The following is a 24,215-nucleotide window of genomic DNA, read 5'->3' as shown; positions in this document are numbered from 1 at the left end:
TGCGCTTGGAGAATAATAAAGGAATATTTCTGGTTCAATATAAGTTGAGCTCAATCGACAGCATTTGTGGCATAATGTCGATTACCACAAAAAAATTGCGACTCGTCCCTCCTTTAAAAAAAGCTCAAATCGAGTTTCAGTGAGGCACTTACAATGGAAGTGAATGGGGCCAATTACCGGAGGGTTTAAACAGAAATGTGGAGCTTATAATCTTATAAAGCATTTACATTCAGTTGTATACTGTTATGTGTACAAGATTGAATCTTGCACAAAATAAAAGGTGGGAAAGATATCTGATGACTCCTACTCCCTGATCAGAGTACTGTAGTGGTTAAGACCTTAAAAACCGGCATTCAGTGGGGCAATCCCCAACAGTACAGTTGTTTAAGTTGTAATTTTCAATCATTTGTTGACATTACATTTACATGCCAAAATTGGCTAGAATGTTTCACAGAAAAGGTAAGTGAGGGATTTAATTACGCTAAAATCATGTTTACACACATATTGTTTTTGTCTTGTGGCTATTTTATTTAATTTTTTTTACAGCATTTTAATGTTTAAAAATTGGCCCCATTCACTTTCATTGTAAGTGCCTCACTGTAACAAAGAAAATGAGGGACAAGTCAAAATGTATTTTTGTGGTAATCAACATTATGCCACAAATGTTGTCAATTGAGCTTAACTTGTATTTAACCCAGAATTTTCCTTTAAGATGGCACAGTGCATAAAATCTTTTACATTTATCAGATGCATTTATCCAAAGCGACTTACAGAGCCCTTATTACAGGGACAATCCCCCCGGAGCAACCTGGAGTTAAGTGCCTTACTCAAGGACACAATGGTGGTGGCTGTGGGAATCGAACCAGCAACCTTCTGATTACCAGTTATGTGCTTTAGCCCACTACACCACCAAAAGGTTATTTTAAAAATTACCTTTTATTTTATATAGGAAAGTCGGCGACTTCGCGGAATGACCCAACAGCAACGTTGCCAGTATGTTTATCTTTTTATTCTACAAATGTAGTATAAATATGTTTGAAATACCACATTGCCTATAGATAACCAGGGTAATCACAAACCATCAAGTTAACATGACGACATGTCCAAACAAAAGTGAACCAATTCCACACCTTACTGGCCAACATAGGAATGAAAAAAAAAAAATAATAATCTACATTCTCAATCAGGTGATAAAGGTAAAGTCTTGGATTGCATATTGAATAGTGCGATGGTTGGAGCTCATTAAATCGAGAAGTTATTTTTCCCCTCCCCTTTTCTTCCCAATTTGTAATGCCTAATTTCCAAAGTCCTTGTGGTGGTGTAGTGGCTCACCTCAATCCGGGTGGCAGAGGATGAATCTCGTTTGCCCCTGCGTCTGAGACCGTCAATCCGCACATCTTATCACGTGACTTGTTGAGTGCGTTACCGTGGAGACGTAGTGCGTGTGGAGGCTTCACGCTATTCTCCGCGGCATCCACGCACAACTCGCCACGTTTCCTATAATTCTAATAAAATATAGATATAAAACTATTATAATTGGAATGGCCACTTTACACATATAATACATTATAAATCACAGAAGACTTGCAGAGTTGTCCAACTGCATTTAATCCACAGTACATACAATTATACATATGAGAGCACTGAACCACCGGCCTGGTAAGAAAACTGTAAAGGAGGGATTCAGTCCAGATCAGCACTTCAACAGTGTAAAATAAACCTGCAGCTTTCACTCATAATCCAAAGGTGTCAGAAAAGCCTTCTCTTCCACTGTAAGTGTTTGACACAGCAAACTCAACGTTTGGCAACAAAAGAAAAAAGGAATCGGTAACAGATGACAATAGTTTAGGAATATTACACCACATTTATTTCATCCAATAGGAACATGTTAAACCTGAAACACAATTGTAAATAATGTGTCTACTGCTATGTCAAAAATGCTGTAAATTCTCATTTGTAACAGTATTTCTGGTCTTTGCACTGTCTGATATATTATAGCCATAATTACATTTCTTAAAATTTGATCTCAATATTTAAAGGAATATTTCAGGTTAAGCTTAATCAACAGCATTTGTGGAAAAATGAGAATTTAATTTCGACTCGTCCCTCCTGAGGTTACAGTGAGGCACTTACAATGGAAGTGAATGGGGACAATTTTTGGAGGTTTTAAAGGTAGAAATGTCAAGCGTATCATTTTATAAAAGCACTTGCATTAATTCTGTTAAAACTTGTGTATTGTTTGAGCTGTAAAGTTGGTTAAAACGTCATTTTTACAGTCAGGGTTTAAAATGTCAAGTCGTTATGGCAACAAAGTTGTAAAATTGGATATAACACACAGAAAATGTTGGTTAACTATTTTATCACACTGTAATCATGTTAACACACATATTGTTTACGTCTTGTGGCGATATATTTAAAAAGGTGAGTATTTTAATGATTACTGACTGGCCCCATTGACTTTGACATTGCCTTTTTTCAAAGAGGGACAATGTTTTTGACATTTCTGTGGTAAGCAACAGTATGCCACAAGTGCTGTGTTAGCTTGACTTGTATTGAACCCGGAATATTCCTTTCAAAATATGGTTTGAGATTTACTAAGTTTTGCCTTAACACTTTTTAAGATCATTTAAATATTTGGAAGTAACATTTGATATGATCTGCTCTATACAGACAACAGCATATTTGCATTGATAAACTGGAGGTATGTATTTGTGGCTCATTACTGAATACAGGAAACCGTACGAAAGCTTTTCCTGTGACATGCAAAGTACAAAAGTGGCTATAATCAGTTTAATCTGTGGATATAATAATCGTACATTGGCCTACAAGTGAGACCACGTATGTTTAAATACATGTTTACTGTGTAAAAAGAGTTCAGAATTGTGGCACAAACTTTCATATGACTCCCTGCGATGACTGAATATTGGAATCTCAATTAAGCGGATGGCGCACATCAACTTGCTCAGCACTCCTGAAAAATAGCCAGATTTGAAAAACTGCAGTAGGTTGTAGAAGTTGTTGATGTGAGTGAATGTGGAACAGTATGATGGAAAAATCGCAATTTCCAGACTGAGAATTTGTTTAGTGACTAACATTCAAATTGTTATTTCTTTAACATAATAAACCAACAAAGGTGACCTAGATTTCACTCATACAATTTTTCAGATGTCAGTAACATTTTAGAACATTTCCACAGAGACCCCCTGATGTCTAGAGACAACTAGACGCAATAAAACGTCTGAACATTACCTACTAAGACTAGCAATGCCAGTCCAAATGCAAATTTAAAAGCAACTTTTTTTTCTTTTTAAGTGGGAATGGCAAATCTTGTTCAGCACCAATTAAAACCAAGTAGTTTGGAGCATATTTATCACAGATAAATGTAACAACATTAATGAGACCGTTACAAACCAATTCACAATACGTGGACATTTTGACTCCCAGTGCATCAATGCGATAAACCATTTTCCAGAGTACGAGTTGTCAAGAATGTCTGCTGAATAAGAAATTAAGCATTTGTTTGTACATATGTGTGTGTGTGCTCCTTGCCAGTTTGTTTGCTGAACAGACTTGATTGTCCGTGTGGTGCGTCCTCTAGAATTTGGCTACAGAAACACTGTCAACAATTATGCACACTGAGACACATCATTGGTCCTTAAAATAATCTTTTTAGAACTGTCAGACAAAAATAAAAGCAACATATGAAATAGTCAAACCTGAAATAACCATAATTTTATGAAGCTACAGAAATAAATAAATTCTGACTGTAACATGTCCTATATAGTGAAATTTCTTTACAGTATCTTTACAATATCTACACTGTTTTACGTCCCATTCGGACCACAGATTATAACATACACTCCAGATGAACAGCGAAAACTGGGGCCGAAAACCGTCGGCTGTGTTCGAAACCTCCCAGTTGATACAATCTAACATAAAGCTTGATTTGAAATCCTTAGCGCATATGTCCACACATGCAGCATGGCTATTCCAGTGTGTTCATGACATGATATATAAACAAACCGCGTGCGGTTCACGACTCCACCCGACTGAAGCGACTTTGTCATGCTGTCCGATCTAAAATCGTAAAATAAAAAAAGCACAATTTCTATATACCTCAATCACTTACATATGAACAATATCATAAATTACTAAACTTTAAAGGACTTAAGTTGATCTAAAATGATCTAAAATCTTAAAAACATTATACATGTCCCATTGCAACCGCTCAAACGCTCTGGAAACGTTGCTACAATACATTAGAAATGTTATACGTATTTGAGTTCTGGTTTTGGCACATTTCTCTTGCGTTATTTTGTTTCCTATACATCGGAGAACTCTATAATCGTGCATATACGCACAAATACCCTGCCATAAATAATAAGGGTCATGTACTACATGTAAACGTTATGTAGCGACATGAGATGGTAACAAGAACCTCCTCTTTTCCACTAGTGCAAAATAACAATGAGGTTATGCAGTTGCAGAACTACAGCTTTCGACATGAATTCATTTTGGCCATCGGCGGTATCGAGTGAGCGATCGATTCATCACTCCCCGATCAACCGGAAATGAGTGCAAAGTTCAAGAGGAAACAGTTGAGAAAGTGTGAATTTGGTCTCTGATTCTGACAGAGAAATCTTGCCCGGTTCGGCCAAAAAATTGCCCGTTGTCATCTCAGCTTATCGTTAGACCATGCAAATACAGCAAGCTGTGCAGCCTGTCCTCATGGGGGATTGCGAGCTTTTCTCCAAGTCTTAAGAAACAGCGGGAACGTTTTTACAGCAGATCAGATGTGACATGAAATTGCACGTGTGCTTACGATTGTTGTTTGGTGGCTCAGAAATAAAGAAATGCAGAACGTGACCCAGCAGCCCATGTCGAGAGCATCTTGTTTGAGAAAAGGTGCCCTCAGAGGTATTGCAAGTAGATGGCCTTGTAAAGGGATAGTTGCTCCTTTTGAGGACTTAAGAGTGATACTGCTCTCCATTCATACTCTGAAAACAAAATTAAGGCCTCTGACGACCTGCAGACCAAGTGTGATGGGGTTCGATCCTTATTGCCAAATGCTGCTGGGTTTTGACTTGAGATGTCACCAAGATCGGGCGAGAGATAAAGAGCGAAAATGAATAAACCGTAAGTGAAATGGCCTCTGGGTCTTCTAAGCTCCTCTAATTCATGGCTGCCCTGAGCAGGTAAGAGGAGGCACGTATATACATGTGAGGGACACTCTGTCGATGCCAAACGGGAAATTGAGGAGAACTTCCTGGATGTTCCTTGATGACGGGGGAAGGGGAAGAGTCCAAACCCACCCAATGATTTGTCTCCCGTGCAAACAGTACATTCAATCAAGTCAGAAGCGAGGGCCATGACCCAGAGCGATGCTTAAGGTGCTAGAATTTGTTGACGTTAAAATGTTTGGCTGCCGGACAAAAAAAATTTATAAAATAAAAATCTTCTTTTCCCAAATGACTCTCATGCAACAATAGTAATGCGGTGGTGAGGTTTTATCACAGAGTTTGTTGTATTACCGTGAGATAACGTTTGCCCCTACGTTACAGGGTCCGTCTCCCAATTTTACAGGCCACGTACATGTTTTTGTGCCATATGGAGTGCCTTCCATTCCCTCAGAACTTGGACCCGGTGGGGGAGCCTATTTAGGGCTCAGAGCTCCGCCCTCGAGTTTGCTGGTCCGGCCCCAGCAGCCCGCAGCAATGCTCATGCTTCTCTGAGCACGCTCTGCCCGCTCTCGGTCACATTCGGATTGGCTCTGGGCACGTTCGGGACGGCCCACTTGCACAACCGGCGTGGAGGAGGTGGGTTGCGAGGAGATGGTGCGCAGCAGGTGATTGCGCTTTCGCAGGAACTCGCCGTTGCCGCCCAGTCCAAAACTGCCTTTCCGTAGGACCATGCGAGCACTGCCGGTCTTAGCGGGTCTCGACCTCTGATTGTACTCCAGCTGGGACAGGTGAGATGCATAGCCATCGGCGATGAACTTAGGGACACAGTGGAGAGAGATAGGTCAGAATGAAAACTGTTTTCCAGTGAAAATATCTGAACATTCTTAAAACAAGATTTGTTTACTTGACAAGCAAAATGACATAACATATATTAAGTCTTGTTTTTTGTTTGTTTGTTTTTTTCTCCCCAATTTGGAATACCCAATTCCCAATGCGCTTGTGGTGGCGTAGTGACTCGCATCAATTAGGGTGGCGGAGGACGAATCTCAGTTGCCTCCGCGTCTGAGACGTCAATCCGCGCATCTTATCACGCACATTACCGCAGAGATGTAGCACGTGTGGAGGCTTCACACTATTCTCTGCGGCATCCACACACAACTCACCACACCCCCCACAGAGAGCGAGAACCACATTATAGCAACCGTGAGGAGGTTACCCCATGTGACTCTGTCCTCCCTAGCAACCGGGCCAATTTGGTTGCTTAGGAGACCTGGCTGGATTCACTCAGCACGCCCTGGGTTGGAGTCTTATTTTTAGAGACTTTATGCCTAAAACAGGAAAAACAAATCTGCCAATGGCAAAAGAAAAACAAACTTGCTTTTAAATTAAGCTTTTTTTTCATGTTTTAAGCATAAAAATCACTAAATTAGGTTACATTCTCTCAAAACAAAACTCATTATGTAATTTTGTTTGTAAATTAAATATATCTTTTGTAAGAATGTACAGATATTATTACTAGAAATCAAGACAAAACACTAATTAAGACAATTATGTTTTGCAGTGTATATTTTTCTTACACTAATGGCAATAATTTTTTTTAAAGCATAAATCTAAGTAAATATTTTCACATTTTTCTTTAAATAGTCATTTTGCTGATCATGTAAATGCATCTTGTTTCAAAGATGTTTAGATATTTTTACTGGACAAAAGACAAATACTACATAAGAAAATATTTGTGTGTGTGTGTGTGTGTGTGTGTGTGTGTGTGTGTAAAACTGATATTACCGATACCAGTAAAATTTCTCGATACCAATTTTATACCACAGAAAAAAATAGGTAATATGCTATTAAACACTTCTTTAGCCTAATTTAACCTAATATGTTCATTTTCAATGTAAATAGTAAATTAAAACAATAGCATGTTTCCTTCGAGTGTTTTCAATTAAGCACACATTGCTTTAAAAAAATGTAATACTCCCAAAACAATTTTTGGTTTTATTTTTTTCTAAATTCTATAAAAGAAATTCCAACATTTTCCCTTTTTTCCCCCACTGAATTCCATGTTTTAATTCAATTTCATCATCAAAACAATCCAAACTTTAATCAGATAGAACCACATAATGAAAATGAATGAAAACATTGAAAAAAAGTTCTATTCATGAAAAAAGCACAATAATACTAATGATAACATTCATTTTCCTAAACATATTTCTGTCGCAATTTCTTAAATTACACGCGTCAAGCTTTTATTTTGACGTGAAGGCGTAACTGGTTTTGTGTTTTTGACAGTAGTTTCACACTTCCGGAAAAGATATAGGTTATATGACCCAATGCACAAAATTCGGCTATTTAATTATATAAATATTTAGTCTGCAGGCACCTTGTCACACATTCACTTTGCAGCACGCAGCACATGCAGACTGTTTTTTATTTAATACAATCTCATCCATTTGTGGTGTAATAGTCACATCAAGACATATCTCAATTTAAATTTGATTGTCCATTTCTGTGTAAAAGGAGTATCAGAACACACGTGTCAAATGAGTGTGTGAGCATTTGAAAGCAGCTTGGTGTCAGTCAGACAGCGCACTACAGGTACTGCAGAATCACTAGTGTCATTACATCATTTTTATTTTAGTATCGACTTGGTACCGAAGTACCAGTACTTTTGACATCACTACATACTGAGGCTCAATAACTGTATAAACGGCCTCTAAACAAACACGAGGATAGTGTCACCTAAGACAACAGAATAATATCACTGTGGTGTGTTTGCAGTATTAAGCCTTTGTGTAAATGATACCTGACACTGATGTTGCATCTTCTTGGTCAGTCTCCCCACAATGTAGATCTGTGATGGAGGCAGGCCCAGTGACGTGTACACTGAGATGTCTTTAGTAGAACCATAAGCAGCAAATATCTTCATTTGTGCCTACAAAAAAAGCACAATCTCATGTAGACCAGCAAACAGACAACTGAATAAATCAAACTGCAATGAGAGTATTTTCAGTAGAAGCACTTGACTCTCACATTTCAAACTTCTGTTTAAAATCTTTACACACTAGTCTACTGTTTAGCCAAACAGTAAAAAGACCCTCCATGTTCCAATATGTAAGACCATGTCCTAAAAAGTCATTTATGATGCAGAAGAGGAGTAGTTTGTGATGCTACTCACCTCTGTGATGAGATACTTGAGGAAGTTGGCTTTGTGTCGGAGTGGGTCGTGTACCAGACCATCACAGAAGGACACGATTCCATGAGGGAAGTTGTGCTGTGAAAGCCAGGCCACCACACGCTGCTTCTGCATGTCTGGACGTCCCGTCACATACACAATCAAGTAGCCCAGGTCCTGCCAATGTCTGCGAGAGGAAGAAGCATCGTCAAGGACAGCAAACAAAAGGACCGAGAGGCAAAGCCGAAATGGAACCTGTTCCATTATTGACTGATGAATATTCATGAGTTGTAGGGCATTTGCCAACATAATGTTATACATTTTATGCTTATTAATATCCTAGAGCTTTCAAGTTACATACAACAAACTCTGCATAGACCATCAGACTGTTCTGGAGGCGTGGTCTATCTTTTCTGACTGATCAAACTTAAAACCTGAAAAATCCAATATAATATAAGTTTAATTACTAGATGGCAACTCGGAGGTTCTTCTCGGAGCGGTTCACGTTCAGGGCCCTCGGAAGTTATTCGTTTCTATGACAACACTCATTAAGCCAAAACGGATTTGTTGTTGATAACAGCTAAATGTTTATCATTAATTCATCTCTCTATATGTTGTTGTAAACGTTTAAGAACAAAGAAAACACTCAAGCTAACGAAAGCATAATAAAGTGGCAGAGATATGTGTTCACTACATTTAACTGTTGATATATTTAAATAACGTCAAGTCAGAGCTTTCATAGAAGTCCAAGTTTACAACTTGAAATAACGAGTTCTTTGAATGCTTTTACAAGTCGGAATCTCGTAGTTAGGAATATTCCGACATGACGTAAATGCAGCATTACATTGAGAGAATTTTCAGATGAACCAACAGTATTCATACTCTTACTGCCAAAAATTCAAATGTAAACAAACCCACACAAGGACTTTAATATGGTCCTTCTCATTTATATTTCTGTCTCTCTCTAAACATGCTAGAAACCCCAAGCAACATGCTAGCAATGCCTAGCTACATGCTAAAAAATATATAGGTACATGCTGAAATGCTAGAAATGCATAGGAACAAGCTAGAAACACTAAGTAACATACCTAATTACATAATAAGAAAAACACCTTGCTACATGCTAAATCATAGCAGAATTCTAGCAATGTGTTGAACATGCTAGCAATGCAGATCAATACTTTCCTACCTACCTTGCCTAACTAAACTCATGACAATACATTTTATACTAGTTTAAACTTTAAGACAAATGCTTTGTCAAGCCAACATCAAAGTTTGTTTCTACAGACTTGCTAACAGCATTATCAAGTGCTGTTTATTATCAAAACCTGATTATAAAACTTATAATCAAGTTTTTTTTTTTAATTAAAATATTTTGTATTCTTTTTTAGAAGTTGATAGAAGATTTATGAATCTTCTATCGTTTATAACCACATACCTTCTAATTAACATAATTTATCCAAATACATTTTCAAAAAACCTTTCAAATCCTAGAATTTTCAGGAATCCGTCCCCAGGACTTGATTGGTTTGTGAAATTATATTTTTGGCTAATTTCCCCACTCATAAGCATTGGTAACGGCAGCAAAACTTGCTTCAGATTCAAAGAATACAAGGAAATGTATTATATTTTTATGAAAGGCCTGATATATTAAGGACAATAAGACTGGATGAAGATTTTTGCAAATAAATTTATAGAGACTGCACTCATAAACAGCCATTTCTAGTAATTCAATATTTAAATATTTTAACTTATATTAACAGAAACTTACATGACGTTTCCATCCCTGAAAATCACATTTTGACCCTACATAAGGTAACTTTTTGTTCCCATGTTGTCTTCGACTAAAAAAATGAAGTCAAAGTCTCACCGGACCACGTCAACTGCTCCTGCACGCACTTTAGGGTCACTGCCCATGATGGACACGCTAGCGGCAAAAGAGCCATCAATGCTGAACACGACAAACTCAGTGCCATGGGGCAACACGGTCAGGTAACTGTCCGCAGATGTGTGGTCGCCCCTGTGGACAAAAAACATTCAAGAGTTGGTCATGTTAAAAAATACAACCCGCTTTTTAGTGCAATAATTTGAAATGTGCAGGAATAACACCATTAAGATCAGTCAAACTAGTATGTTGTATGTATATACCTGACCACCATTTTGACAGGATACACTCCAATTCCCAACCGTTTACTCTCAGGAATCACGTAGGAGATTCGGCCACTGCTATTGGTCAGTTCTGTGTCAAAGTATACCCACTCACCAGACGGAGGCTGCGTCATGATATGGATGTCCACCTTGAAATCACCACAAACAGAAATGAATGACCTGAAAACGACTGACAATACAAACAAGTTATGATAAATAATAAGAAACTACAGAAATCAGGCCCTTTATGGGTGATAACCTTCTCTCCTGTCAGTGTGACCATATCCAGGGGTCCATACATGAAGCGACCTGTGACCACCTGAGAGCCATCCTCCGTGAACACGGCATCATTCACACGATGGTTTGCTGTAACATTCTTAAACACAAACGCATCATATAATAAGTTCCTGTCAGCGCCTTTCAGACATGTACAGTTAAGTGTTTAGTGAGAGATGTGTAGAGGTCTCACCCTGATCTTCACGTGGGTCCTCTTCCTTATCCACTTCTCCCGTGGTTTGGACGGAGTGAATTCTGACACCTCCTTCCCATCGAGTTCCAAAATACTAGAGTTCTCATGCCTCATGACCTGAGAGATGGAGAAAAATAAAATCCACATATGTAACCATTAAAAGGAACTGCTCAAGTGAGAATTCAACGTTAGTTCCATGGCAGATTTGGCAAGGAATATTCTAGGTCATGGGTTTGCAAACTTTTCGATGCTTGGGACTCCCAAAGATGATGATCCCGTTGTATGGGACCCCTGTTCATAATCATTAGTTATGAAAAAATACAAGTATCTTTACTGAGAATATGGTCTTACAACCCCTAGTGAGCAAGCTAAAGGTTAAACATTTTGCTTCTAGCAACACAAGCTCAATTTTGTGCATTGTTGCGATCCAAAATGTGTCAGAGAGCAATTCATAACAATACACAAAGCATGAAGTATGTTTCAAAGCATGGTCCAATTATTCTGGCTTTACTTTCAAAACAGTGTCATAGTTGCATATTTGAAATGTTTATTCACGATGTTGCCTGCAAGGCTTCCATTGTAATTGCGTTACTGTAAATGTGTTTTGTTCATTTTTAAAGCTGAGGGACGACTCAGTACTATTCTCCATGGTTACTCAACCGTATGCAGCAGATGCTGTCTATAGTTATAAATAACCCAGAATGAGAGTCCATCTTTTTTCAAATAATGTAACAATGCAGAAATCTTCACCTGTCGTAGCAGGAAAGACACAACGTCAGTCGATTCCCAATAGGAGGCGTGGAACAGGTGAGGTAGAGCCACGGTAGGGAACGCAGTGAGGGCATCAGGACAATATAGCGCAAAATCAATGCGCTTAGTGCCCCACCAACGAGACGCGACTGTAGGAAACAAAACATGATATTCAGTCACGCGAATCAATTAGGGTTACAATGGCAGCTCCAAATGCCATTAAAGATATCTCTATCACTTGTACATGTTTTATAAATGTTTCAGCAGCTGGTTCGAAGACAGGATGAGGATATGATGCAGGTTTGCTTTAGGGGCTCAAAAGAAAGGAGAGAAATGGAGAGCAGTCATTTTTGAATGTGCACTAGGCAATGCCAGGCTGGAGTGCACATCTCTTGTTTGCTTCTTCCCATGATCCATTGCAAAGACATTCAAGTACACAATTCTATTTTTGGCTTGAATAAAGTCATAAATAAATAAATAAATACTGGAAGCAAACTGAGTCACCAGTTTGCAGTCTAAATTGGATGCGATGCAGTGAAAGACTAGTCACAATCGAATATAAAGACAATAAATTGATTACGCCTCATCTTTTTATTGCATTGTCCTCATATGGTTTCATGCAACAAACATGTTGCATGACCAAAATAGGACAAATTTCAGTCCACACTGAAGATCTGGTGTTTAAAATCGAATTTAAACTGGAAATAAACTAAACATAAAAAAGAACAACAATAATAATAATAAAGCATGAAATAAAAACAACAACCTTGTATTTAATTTAATTAAAAAAAAACTAAATCAAAGAAACAGAATGACATAAAATAACAAAAAACTACTTAAGCTTCGGCAATATTTATTTTTTTGCTTTAAAACACACGATGCTGGGATAACATGGATCATGATGTTTTGCACAAATAAAAGAATAGTTGAAATCAGAATGGTTACATTCTTGCGATCTGAAGCACTAATATCTGTTTTCATTTGAAAACACATCGATTTTTCTGCATTTATTCCTCATTCACAATGGAACGCCGTTTCTCCACCACAATTGGAGCGCTTTGAAAGCACTCTCTAGTACCGGCCTATGTAACCTCTAATAGAAGACACAAGGATGTAAGCATGACGCACAACCAGGAAATGGAAGCAAGACAAGTAGGTGACCTTTTAAAGCATCTTCAGAACAGCTTCAACATCCAGCGCAAACTCAAGAGTTCTGAAGATGAAGATCCAGAGCACCAGCGCTGAGCTTTTAAAGGGGAAGGGGGCATGACTTCAGAAAACAGAGGCATCAGGGCTGGGGAAGTCACTAAGAAAACAGGCTAGGCTGAAAATACGGAGGTTCAACAAGAGGAAGTAGGAGAAATTGCAGGGAATGGCTGGGTGGTAGAAACTAACGCAGGCAAACAGGAGAGCGGGCAAATCTTGAAGGTCTAGAAGACCTGACCTGACATCTAACCCACTCTCCTGCACCAGTACCTTGCTCGATGTCCAGCGGGACACATGGTGATGGTGGGTCTGAGCCGAGCGTGGGGGAGGGCTCAAATCCTAGAGAGTTGCTCTGCTCTGAATCATCCAAACAGCTGCAATCCTGTGATTCTACCTGCTGCCTATTTTGCACTTTGCTGCAGGATTTGGGGGAGGGACTTTGGGAGCCGTTTTTATTATAGGGGCGGGCCAATTGGGACAAAAGACTGAGCTTTTTGGAGAGACTAAGTTGCCATGCTATGAGACAAAACAAAATCAAAACAACAGTAGTCATAAGGAGAACACAACAGTCATTGTTCCTAGTGATATAATGGACACAATAAAGCAAATTAACTAAAAAAATCATTATGTAAAAGATTTGCTCCATAGACCTTAGATAGACACGATGCCAAACTTAAATGGACATCAACGAAAATGAGCCTGTACTGGATAGTTCATGAAGCACGAGCAGACACATTTCTATGTAAATTGTTCGTAAAAAGAATTCTTACATAAATTCCCACATTTGACACTTTACGCAAGAAATACAAAATGTTTTACAAACATCATATTCATGCAATAACGTAACAATGGTTTTATGAACTCTGCATTTGTGCAACAATTTATGTAAGAATAGTGTTATGAGCATCAATATTATACGACAATTTACGTAACGTTGCATTCATGCAACAATTTATTTAAGAATGGTTTCACGATCGTCACATTTATGTTAAAACAATTTGTTAAAATAGTTTTTCTGAACATTGCATTCATGTAACAATTTATTTAAGAATGGTTTCACGATCGTCACATTTATGTTAAAACACAATTTGTTAAAATAGTTTTTCTGAACATTGCATTCATGTAACAATTTATTTAAGAATGGTTTTATAAACCTGTTAAAAAATTTACGTATAAATGGTTTTAGTAATGTTGCATTTGAGCAAACATTTATGAAAGAATATTTTTATGAACCAAGTTCATGTGACAATTAATGTATGAAAAACAGTTTTCCAAATGTTTCCAATTTATTTAAGAATGGTTTTACAAACATAACATTCATGCATCAATTTACGTTGAAATGGTTTTATGAACATCGCATTTATGCAACAGTTTATGTAAGAATGGTTTTACAAACGTCACACTTGTTTGGCAATTTATATACAAATGGTTTTCGGAATGTTGCATTTGAGCAACAATTTAAGAACGAATGATTTTACCAACGTTCCATTTAAAGTCAATTTAGGTACAAATTGCTTTAAAAAAAAAAATCACATTTGTGCAACAATTTATGTCACTTTCATGCGACAATTTCACGTAAAAAAAATTTTTTACGATTTGCATTCATGCAACAATTTATGAAAGCATGGTTTTACTAATGTCACATTTATGCGCCAATTTGGTTTTACGAACATCGCGTTTGTGCAACGATTTATGTAAGAATGGTCTTCCGAATGTCAAGTTCATACTATACTTTATATAAGAATGGCTATACAAACCACACATTCATGTATCAATTTATTTATAAATGCATTTTCGAGCAGCGTTTTTGTGCAACAATTTATGTTAAGAATGGTTTAACAAATGTCATGAGTGACAATTTACATAAGAATGGTTTTACTTGTGTGCCACCAATAAGGCCCAATATGGTGACTATTATGTCATAGTTCTGCTGACAAAACACTGAAAATACATCTTTCCAAAATATTTCCTGCGAACAGGTTGTGAAATGTATGTGTGACCCAAGACGTTCAGAAAGCATGATGTAAAGAATGGATTTTATTATTCCTCCCCACATCATTTAAGCAACAAATTAAATATGTTGTCTATCCCATCTTAAGTCTGCAAGTAAACACAAATAATATGCTCCTACATTTGAAACTTCATTTAAATTTGAAACTTTAATCGTTTTGGAGGGAAAATTCCCAGTACGTTTTTTTGAGTGAACATCCAGATATTTTATTCATACCTTTTATTTGTTTGTATTTGGCTGCAAGCGTGTGTGCAAGTTAACTCACTGTTGGCGATGTTGGAGGCAGTGTATGTGTCCGCTAATCCCGACACCTGGCTGGCGATGCTGGTCTCACTGGATCTCCGAGCCCCGCGGAAGGCTGGAGCTGATGCTGGAGATGAAGGATTGGAGTGTTCCGAAAACATAATGCCGTGAGAGTGCATCACATCAGCTGTGAGGAACAAAACCAAATCTATTTAGTTTCAGGGACCAGAAACAGACAAAAGAAATTTGACTATCAACTTTACTTATTACTTATGATTATAGCCCTTTGATTAAACATTATAAAAGAAAAATTCAAACACAATGCCAAAAAGAGAAAGGAAGTAAATACTGCCCCTGAGTCTACTTTGATCTGACATGACACATTATGGAAGGATTTAAGAGGAAATTTACTGTTGATTTTACTTAGAAGTCCTCATGGAGCATTATTTACCAAACACACATGGAAGCACATCATTAGAATTACAATTTGTAATTAGTAAAATTGACAGAATTTTCATTTCATTACTGTTTTACAACTTAAAGGTGAAGTGTATCATTTCTTTGCCACACTACCCCCACCTGCCATTGCCAAAGAGGTAGTCACGCCCCCAAACTCACTCCAATGGTTGAGCCAAAAGTTAGCATGTCAGAGCGCTCAAACAAACAGAGCAACGCTTGGAAACTTTTTCAGAGCCAAAGTATTTATCAGTGAATTTCACAAAACTTGTCAACAGGTGATATATCACCTCTAAATCAGAAGACAGAAATATGAAAATATATTTTGCTCATTGAATATAAAGATAGATTTTTTGACAAAATGACCATTAAGCACATTTTTAACCTCACATCTCATTTCTGTAAACCAAAACTAAATATCTTTATCATTCCTAGAAGTATATATTATTTAAATATTCTTTTTTTTTTAATAAATCATGATATTGTTTGTTATACTGCCTTCAAGCTGATGGCACTCTTAAGCGAGAAGCAGAAAAAAACACAAGATGCAACACAATGGTCAAAGACATCCATCTAGTGCATGTTTACATAGAAAAACAATTGAAAAACAGCACAGATGAATGCAAAAAAAGAAAGAAAAAAAAAGTCGGTGTGAACAACCCCTTTCATTCTAAGTCAACCTATGAATGGCTTACTTATAGTTGTCTCCACAATAAATTCATGAAGGAATAGAATAATTTTACTGACACCAAAAATACACACTTCACCTTTAAATTAAATTCCACCAGTTCCACATTGGTTACACTTCAGGAAGTCAAAAAACTAGAGGCAAGCCTAAATCAGAGCACTGATGTTGAAGCGGACATATAAACAGATCATGTGAGCAGACAGAAATGAGGCAACGCCACACACAGGCAGACACACAAGATGGGGACTTTACGCCAAAAGGGATGCAAGAAACCCGGAATGACTACACACACTCGGCTGGGGCCGGCATGGTCTGCCAGTTGAGCACAGGGACGGGAATGGAAGTCTCACTGATGCCATCCTGACAGCGCTGGGCGGCACAGCTCCCACTCTCCAACAGGAGGTGAGGGGAACTCTGGATGGTTTCCACTGCGGCATGAGGGACGTGGAGACATGAGAGTGCAACGAGACGAGAGAGAGACAAGAAAAATAAAGACAAATAACAGAGACAGAAATGAGACAAACGGAGGTACAAAAACACCAGTCATGAAGCAAAACTCACGGCAGAACTGCAATGATGGAAAATGCTTGTTTCGACTAAACTGTTACAACAATATCCTGTCCAATGTGCAATAAAAACATGTTATGTTTACACCTGGCATTAACATCTGTTTCGGGTGATCCGATCATAAGTGGACAGTGCCAAAAACAGGTGTAATCTAGGGTTGCGCTGCTACAATCATTTATCGGAATACTTTTTTTTTCATGATAATGTAAATACCAGGTTATAACAGTGATCTGTCTTCTCTGACCACTTGTGCTTGGATCATCCGAGGATCATATTAACAGCAGGTATATGTGTTAGTTAATAAATCCCCCCCGTCTTACCCAACAGGGCTGACTGGCCGTCCCCGAGGGGGAAGCGCTGGTAGCGGGGCACACTGAGCGGAGGCAGCAGGTGAAAACGCTTCTCCAGCAGGGGCTCCAGGCGTGAGGCAGAGGGGTCCGCGGGGTGGAACAAGTTGTACACCTGCTGGCACGCTGGACGGAGATGAGCCACTGAGGACAGAACGTCAAGAAGAAAGACTAAATTTACAACAAATTCAATTATTAAAACTACAAAAGGGATTATAGTTTTAAATAAAAAAAATTATTTGGTTTTCATTTTTAGTTTATATTTGTCCATTCAATGTTAGTTTTATTTATCAGTGTTTTTTTTTTTATATTTATTTTTTAATTTATCTTTAGTATTTTAGGGCTTCCAAAGTTTATGCCTGACCTAAAATAATTTAAATACGTTTGACATTATTTTTCAACTTTAATTGCCGTTTTGTGTCATCGCATTCAAAGAGCATTTTCATGTATCAGGTTTTATAATTTAATGTATCAAAAACTGAAATGTGTGGTGATTGTTGTTTTGGTGTTTTTTGTATTTTACTTCAGTTTTTTTTTTTTTACAACTTAAAGGATTTCAGTAAATGTTTTTCATTTTGTTTGCGTTAAGTTTTGGTTTCGTTTTTTTTTTTACAACAAAAGATTTCAGTTAATTAAAATGTTTTCATATTCTTTTTGGTTTCGTTTTTTTACAACAAAGGATTTCAGTTAATTAAAATGTTTTCATATTCTTTTTGGTTTCGTTTTTTTACAACAAAGGATTTCAGTTAATTAAAATGTTTTCATATTCTTTTTGGTTTCGTTTTTTTACAACAAAGGATTTCAATTCTTGAAAATGTTTCAATTTTGTTTTCATTATTTTTGAGTTTCGTTCGTTATTTTTTGTTAGTTTTCGGTTTATTTTTTTAGTTTTTTAAACAAAGGATTTCAATACATGAAAAATGTTTCATTTTGTTTTTGTTAGTTTTCGTTTTTGTTTTTATGAAAAGACAATAAAACAATACAATAAAAGTAACAATGCTACACTTGCATTTATTTTAATTCTTTTTAGAATTAATTCAAATTTATAATAATCAAGAGTTAAAGAGGATTTAATATGTAGAGGCAACTTTTCAATTAATTAAAATATTTTCATTTTGTTTTAGTTATTTTGTCAGTTTGTTTTTCGGATTCCTATTTTACAACAAAGAATTTGAGTTAATGAAAATGATTTCAATTTGTTATTGGTTTCGGTTTTTTTACATCAAAGGATTTCAGTTAATGAATACATTTAATTTAGTTTCATTAATAATAGCACAAACAAAAAGCAACATTAAATTAAATATTTGACAGCAAAGAAAAAAATGTATCTGCAAATGTTTGCTATAAAATAACTAAAAGAAAGTTGGTGTTGGTACTGCAGCAGTAAAGTCTTTAGTCCTCTGTTCAACATGTTCAGTTATTCAGCCATCCTTGTGTTTGTTTTGGTTGAGCTCTACATGACAGATTTTTATGGAATAACCCATAAGCATACTGTTCATTTCCCCTGTGAAAGCAGCCCTTTAAAACAATCTCTTAATCTGCTAGCAGCCCACCAGGCCAACTGATTTAAATTCCTTTCAGGATTAATGTGTAAAGCCTTTTAAAAGACGTCAGCCTATTTGTGGAGAGATTTGGACTTTGTAGCAATAACAGAATACAAAATGTAGATTATACGGTACACCCCAAGTAATCATGTTACACTTTAAATGACCTTTTGGCATCAAATCTACACTTTTTGTTTTCAGAAGATTTCAGAAGTATTGTAATGAGATTACTAGAGGTTAATGTACCATCTAGAGAAGGAACCACAGTCTTCCTCAGCGCAAGGACCAGACCCAGCGGAGAGCCAAAGAGGAAGAAGTCAGCCACTTCAAAGTCGAACTTGCCCAGAGCGCCGCCACCCTCCAGCATGGTACTGCCGCTGGACCGCCGCGATCCCGGATCGTTCCGCAAAACGCTGGAGTGCAGACTATGTAAACACATATACAGTAAACAATTTACATTATGTTCTACATTACTTATATTATTACTACATTATCAAACATAAGATTTGATTGGGAGTCACCTGGTCAGGAAGGCCTGGTGCTGTTTGATGGTGTCCAGCTCGTAAGTTGAAGAGTCGCTGCGTTTTCGTGGCAGCTGTTTTTTGGGGTCATCAGGGCCGCTGCAGCGTGGAATGTCTATATTACTGCGACTGAGATGACGGCTGCCCTCCAGAGACAATCCTGAACCTGATCCTGAGCAGTGAGTGCTGTTAATTATGATCCCTGGTGATAACAAATCGTTGTCCTGCAGAGAAAGTCAATCAAGAGTGAATTCAGGTAAACTGGGCCACTTTTTGTGATCAAGGTGACTGGAAAAAAGTGGCCTGAATTCACCTCTAATGAATCAATATAATAAAAAAAGTCTGCTCAGATTATTTATTGAAACGATTAATTTTGTAGTTAGGTTAGGGGATCACTTCTGAAGTGCTACATGTGACAGGGCGGGGCTGGGTGGTGATTCTACACACCTGGTCCCTTATCAGGTTAATTAAGCCTCCGAGGGGGATAAAGGCCGACTGCGGATGGTGGTGCGAGAGAGAGATTGTTTACGATAAATAATAGTTTTAATGATTAACTTAAACAAAAGCAGGAGCAGCTGCCAGTAAACGATCTCTCTCTCTTGCACCACCATCCGCAGTCAGCCTTTATCCCCCTCGGAGGCTTAATTAGCCTGATAAGGGATAAGGTAAGGGTGTGTAGAATAACCACCCAGCCACACCCTCCGCCCTGTCATGGATCACTTTAAATAATGACAGAACTTTCATTTTTGGATGAACTATTCCTTTAACAATGTAATGTATCCAAAGCACCATCCAAAGCATTGAGTTGTAGCAGAAACTAAGATTTTGGTGAGAGTAGGGTTGGGCGATGTCCCCTAAATTGGCAGTTGATGATGTTGACAGTAAAACATCGCGATGGACGATGATATCGTCGGTGGGGCGGGGGGTGAATTATATAATTTTCAAAAATTATATGAAAAATTATAATTTCGTTATTTTACTAACCCAACTAATGACTCGTCAGCGCTTTATCAGTAGGTTGCACGACACGTGAAGCATTTTTTTTTTTTAGCTTTCACTTAAGAAGAGTTGTGCACTTTTTATTTTAATATATCTCTTTACATAAATACTATTTTCCACTTAAAAACTATAATTTTGTTATTTTACTCACTGATGAGCAAAAGGTCGAGGCAGAAATGACCATGTACCTGCAGGAAATGGCCATTGATGGGGAACAGGACCCGCTGACTTGGTGGAAAACGAACGACAAAATGTTTCCGTTCATGGCAAGATTAGCACGGAAATATCTGTGCATATGTGCTACCAGTACTCCATCAGAGCGGGTCTTCAGCACAGCGGGTAGTGTAGTTACTCCAATCCGCAGCTTATTAAAACCAGATAAAGTGAATATGTTGGTATTTCTGGCCAGAAACATCGAAATTTAAACATGGTCTATGGTGAAAGATATTAGACTCCTTTACGCATTTTTCGCCATCCGTTGCGGAGCTATTCGATTTTGCATATTATTTTTTAAACGTTCATTTGTGCAGTTCATATGACCACTTTACAATATTTCAATAACAATTTATTTTGTAGCCTGTGCTGAAGTTAATTGTGCTGCTAATTATAAGTGAAATGTTAATGCCGAGTTTCGGTCTGAGTGTTGTTCCGTTTTCTTGTTCTTTATTTGTTGTTCTTCTATGTTTTAATAAATGTGTGCTATTCATATTCACCTTGTTCCTTTCATTTGATTTGACATTATGGATTTATGGCCAAGGAAATTTTTCTTTAAAAGTATTAACCAGACCAAAGTTATTTGACGTTCGCTGGTCTGGGTTTATCTAAAACTGCCGCTTCAGTGTATACAAGAGTATGTGACAATGAGCAAGATTTTCTGAGACACTACAACTACTAATAATTAATTAATAAAGGCTATTTTCTTGTAGCCTACAACATAAAATATTTTAATCTAAATGTACAGTGTAAGACGTAAAAAAAAGACAAGAAGCTAACAATGTCAAGATCAATATTTGTGTAGCCTGCCTGACACGGTATTTTCACAGACTAACACGTCACGTCTCTGGCATAAACTACAGTATTTAAAATAGCATATATGCATTAGTTATATTCTCAATTTAATTTACAGAGCAATCCCTGCAAAGTTTTTAGGTTAACTATAGAAGAGACTAGGATTAGTGAGTCACACTAGCAAGACTCGCAAAAGGGGGCGTGGCATCACGATGGTGGCTCTACATCGTGATGTTGGTCAGCCATCACGATGGACGATGATATCGTCCATCGGCACAACCCTAGGTGAGAGGAGCAGTTTCACTGTTGACCAAGGCAAACAAACGCACAAATGACAATCAAATTGCTCAAATTATTTAAAGATGGAGCGATTAATCAAACACACGCGCACATTCATAATTGAAAAAACACAATCAAAAACATGTCATCAAGAAACCGTTGTTGGATTGACGTCACAACCATAAGCATATCATTGGCATATGACCCTAATGATGAATGAAAGAGCGTAGGCCAATCATGACACAGTTCATTTACATATACAAGTCGTAAATGTACAAAAGCAAAAACAATATAGAATTGTAAGGGTCAAAGAAAGGGTGAGAAATTATCATGAAAAACTAAATTTTTTGGTGAAATAAACTTTGATTAACTTTGTTAGTGTACTTCAGGGTGAAAAATGCAACAAGTGTTGAAAATTACCCCTTGAATAACAACAATAACACAGGAAGTCAGTTGAAATAAGATAAAAGACAAATAAATACATTTATTTTATGTTGTAATTTATTAAGAGGGTTCATAAATCATTATGAGGATGATCAGGCAGGCACATGTGTGTGTGTGTGTGTGTGTGTGTGTTCCCACCTGTACGCTGACTATACTGCCCCGTCGGCTGCTGTTCTGACTCTCTGACACTGTAATGTTACTGCTACAGAGAGCATCAAATCCCAGAATCCCTCCAACACAGTCACCAATCAGACACACCTGCACGCATGTCACATCAATACATTATATTCATATATGCTGGTAAGAATGTCAATTGAACTTTTGTATTGTGATGCATTTCAGAGTAAATCTGAATATTCAGTAGTGTTAATGTAAGGAAGACTTGATTTACCCATCTTAATTTGAATGGGACGTTGATTGCTACGCTATGGCACTATTAGTTAAATTGAACATGATTTTTAAATTATCCCCTTTTACATTCTTATTGCACATTTTGTTCTAAATAGGTGTATAACATTTTTGAAATCAAAAGTCTTTAATGACTTTCCTTTTTGTCTGACATCACCAAGCCCTTTTATTTTTCAACCCCTCAGCTTCAAATCCAAGCCCTTATTTTATTTCGGAAATATTTCACATTACGGAAGCAAAATGGCATGTTGACTTAAATAAAAGATTGTTCAATTAAAACATTTCTTTTTACGTTTACATGCCAAGTAAGACCAGGAACATTTGAGAAATAATCAAAGTTTTTCATTCACTATTGTCTTTGAGACAGGATACCCATCCGTTTAATTTCCATGACCATTCCAGACCTTTCTCTGGTAACTGGAAGTGAAATAATTTTACAATAATTTTTATTCAGACAGATTGGCTAATGAATCATTTAGAAAGATTTGAGAACCATTTTGACCAATTCATCGAAAAGAAAAATTCCAATGAAAACAAAAATAAACCCAATCCACTGACTTGGCCTGTGAAAGTGGCCCCCTCCAGGGATTTGATGAAGTCACCGTAGACCTGATTGGCTCGCACTATGACCGTAGCCACGGCGTCTTGGTACTGTGGCGCAGAGGTGGCCAATAGGGGCAGGGCGGCCAGAGGGATGTGATCCTGACTGTTGGACAAACAGCCCTCATCATAGCTGTACGGACTCAAACTGTGTCAAGGACACACAGAACAGAGAGCATGCTGGGTTATTACCAGACAGAAGCAATTTAAAACACTGAATGTAAAAATAGATGTACAGTATTAAGATTAGTTGACAGGTTTGAGATACCAACAAATGTTGGGAAAGCTATTTTTTAAACGAGTAGCTCGTAGATAGGCAAGCTACAGTTTCTAAGTAGAAAAACAGTCAGTCTTGGGCTATGTTCAGAATAGTATAGAACAGATCTGACTGTTTTGTTGGTCCTTTAATTTGATTTTAGTGTAGATTAACCATTATTTAAATAAACCACTATTTGTTGGAAATCTGAAAACTACAGCTGAGCTACCAAAAACGTAATTATGATAGTAGTGTTGCTACTTAAATGAGCTATTTCCACTGCTACTGCTACTTACTGGCAAGGCTTTGGATCAAGTTGCATGTGTGTGTGTTTGTTTGTTTTTATACTCACTTTGAGACCAGAGAGAAAGCCTCCACACACACCGCCGGACACGGCACCATGCGAATGGCAATGCGGCTCAAAGCGTTTGGATAATGAACCCTCATCACAGCATCAAACGCGGTGCTGATGGTGTTGACATCACACTGCTTGCCGTTCTGGTCACCGATGCCCGTGTCTAGGATGTTTCCACCATGCAGGACAAGGATGAGGACGTGGATTTTGGAGGGTTGTAAACACTGCTGTGACGAGCAATCCTGAGGAGACATTTAAATTGCTGTTTCTGCTGCATTTCACATACATCCACACAAACACTCATGACAACATGCAATTATGAATGACAGCTATTAATAAACAGATACAGACTGCAAGGGTAGGGTTCCGAAGGTAAAATCCCATTCACAAAATGATTTTTTGCAATAAACTTTTCAAGACAGACCTTTTATGAGGAACAGTTAAAAGAACTGTTCAACGACACATTAAAATGTCTTTATGCAGCTTTTTCATACGACAAAAGTTCATAGTGACTACAGCTCCAAAATGAATGAACATGAATAAATAAAACTTGAATAAAAACTA

General features: G+C 37.5%; 1 protein-coding gene across 4 annotated transcripts in view; it reads right to left on the bottom strand.

Moving 5' to 3' along the window:
* Nucleotides 1–1,592: 1,592 nt before the first annotated feature.
* The window catches only part of LOC127635716 (membrane-associated phosphatidylinositol transfer protein 2-like), a 75,293-nt gene continuing 52,670 nt past the window's right edge, over nucleotides 1,593–24,215 (bottom strand). Inside the window, exons 10-26 of one of the 4 annotated variants that reach the window (XM_052115941.1) lie at nucleotides 23,649–23,893; nucleotides 22,999–23,188; nucleotides 22,171–22,290; nucleotides 19,303–19,526; nucleotides 19,028–19,206; nucleotides 17,211–17,381; nucleotides 16,614–16,751; nucleotides 15,202–15,366; nucleotides 13,196–13,441; nucleotides 11,720–11,868; nucleotides 10,970–11,086; nucleotides 10,760–10,876; nucleotides 10,501–10,649; nucleotides 10,223–10,372; nucleotides 8,356–8,539; nucleotides 7,984–8,112; nucleotides 1,593–5,995 (exon numbers count right to left, since the gene is read on the bottom strand). In XM_052115941.1, coding sequence (XP_051971901.1) covers nucleotides 5,654–5,995; nucleotides 7,984–8,112; nucleotides 8,356–8,539; nucleotides 10,223–10,372; nucleotides 10,501–10,649; nucleotides 10,760–10,876; nucleotides 10,970–11,086; nucleotides 11,720–11,868; nucleotides 13,196–13,441; nucleotides 15,202–15,366; nucleotides 16,614–16,751; nucleotides 17,211–17,381; nucleotides 19,028–19,206; nucleotides 19,303–19,526; nucleotides 22,171–22,290; nucleotides 22,999–23,188; nucleotides 23,649–23,893 — 3,015 coding nt within the window. In that variant the 3' untranslated portion in view covers nucleotides 1,593–5,653. The remainder of the gene's footprint in view (nucleotides 5,996–7,983; nucleotides 8,113–8,355; nucleotides 8,540–10,222; nucleotides 10,373–10,500; nucleotides 10,650–10,759; nucleotides 10,877–10,969; nucleotides 11,087–11,719; nucleotides 11,869–13,195; nucleotides 13,442–15,201; nucleotides 15,367–16,613; nucleotides 16,752–17,210; nucleotides 17,382–19,027; nucleotides 19,207–19,302; nucleotides 19,527–22,170; nucleotides 22,291–22,998; nucleotides 23,189–23,648; nucleotides 23,894–24,215) is intronic. The other 3 variants (XM_052115943.1, XM_052115942.1, XM_052115945.1) reach the window with 3 other exon arrangements.

Source organism: Xyrauchen texanus, chromosome 43 (genome assembly GCF_025860055.1).
Source record: "Xyrauchen texanus isolate HMW12.3.18 chromosome 43, RBS_HiC_50CHRs, whole genome shotgun sequence".
Classification (NCBI taxonomy): Eukaryota; Metazoa; Chordata; class Actinopteri; order Cypriniformes; family Catostomidae; genus Xyrauchen; species Xyrauchen texanus.
This window is presented reverse-complemented; position numbering and strand designations above follow the sequence as displayed.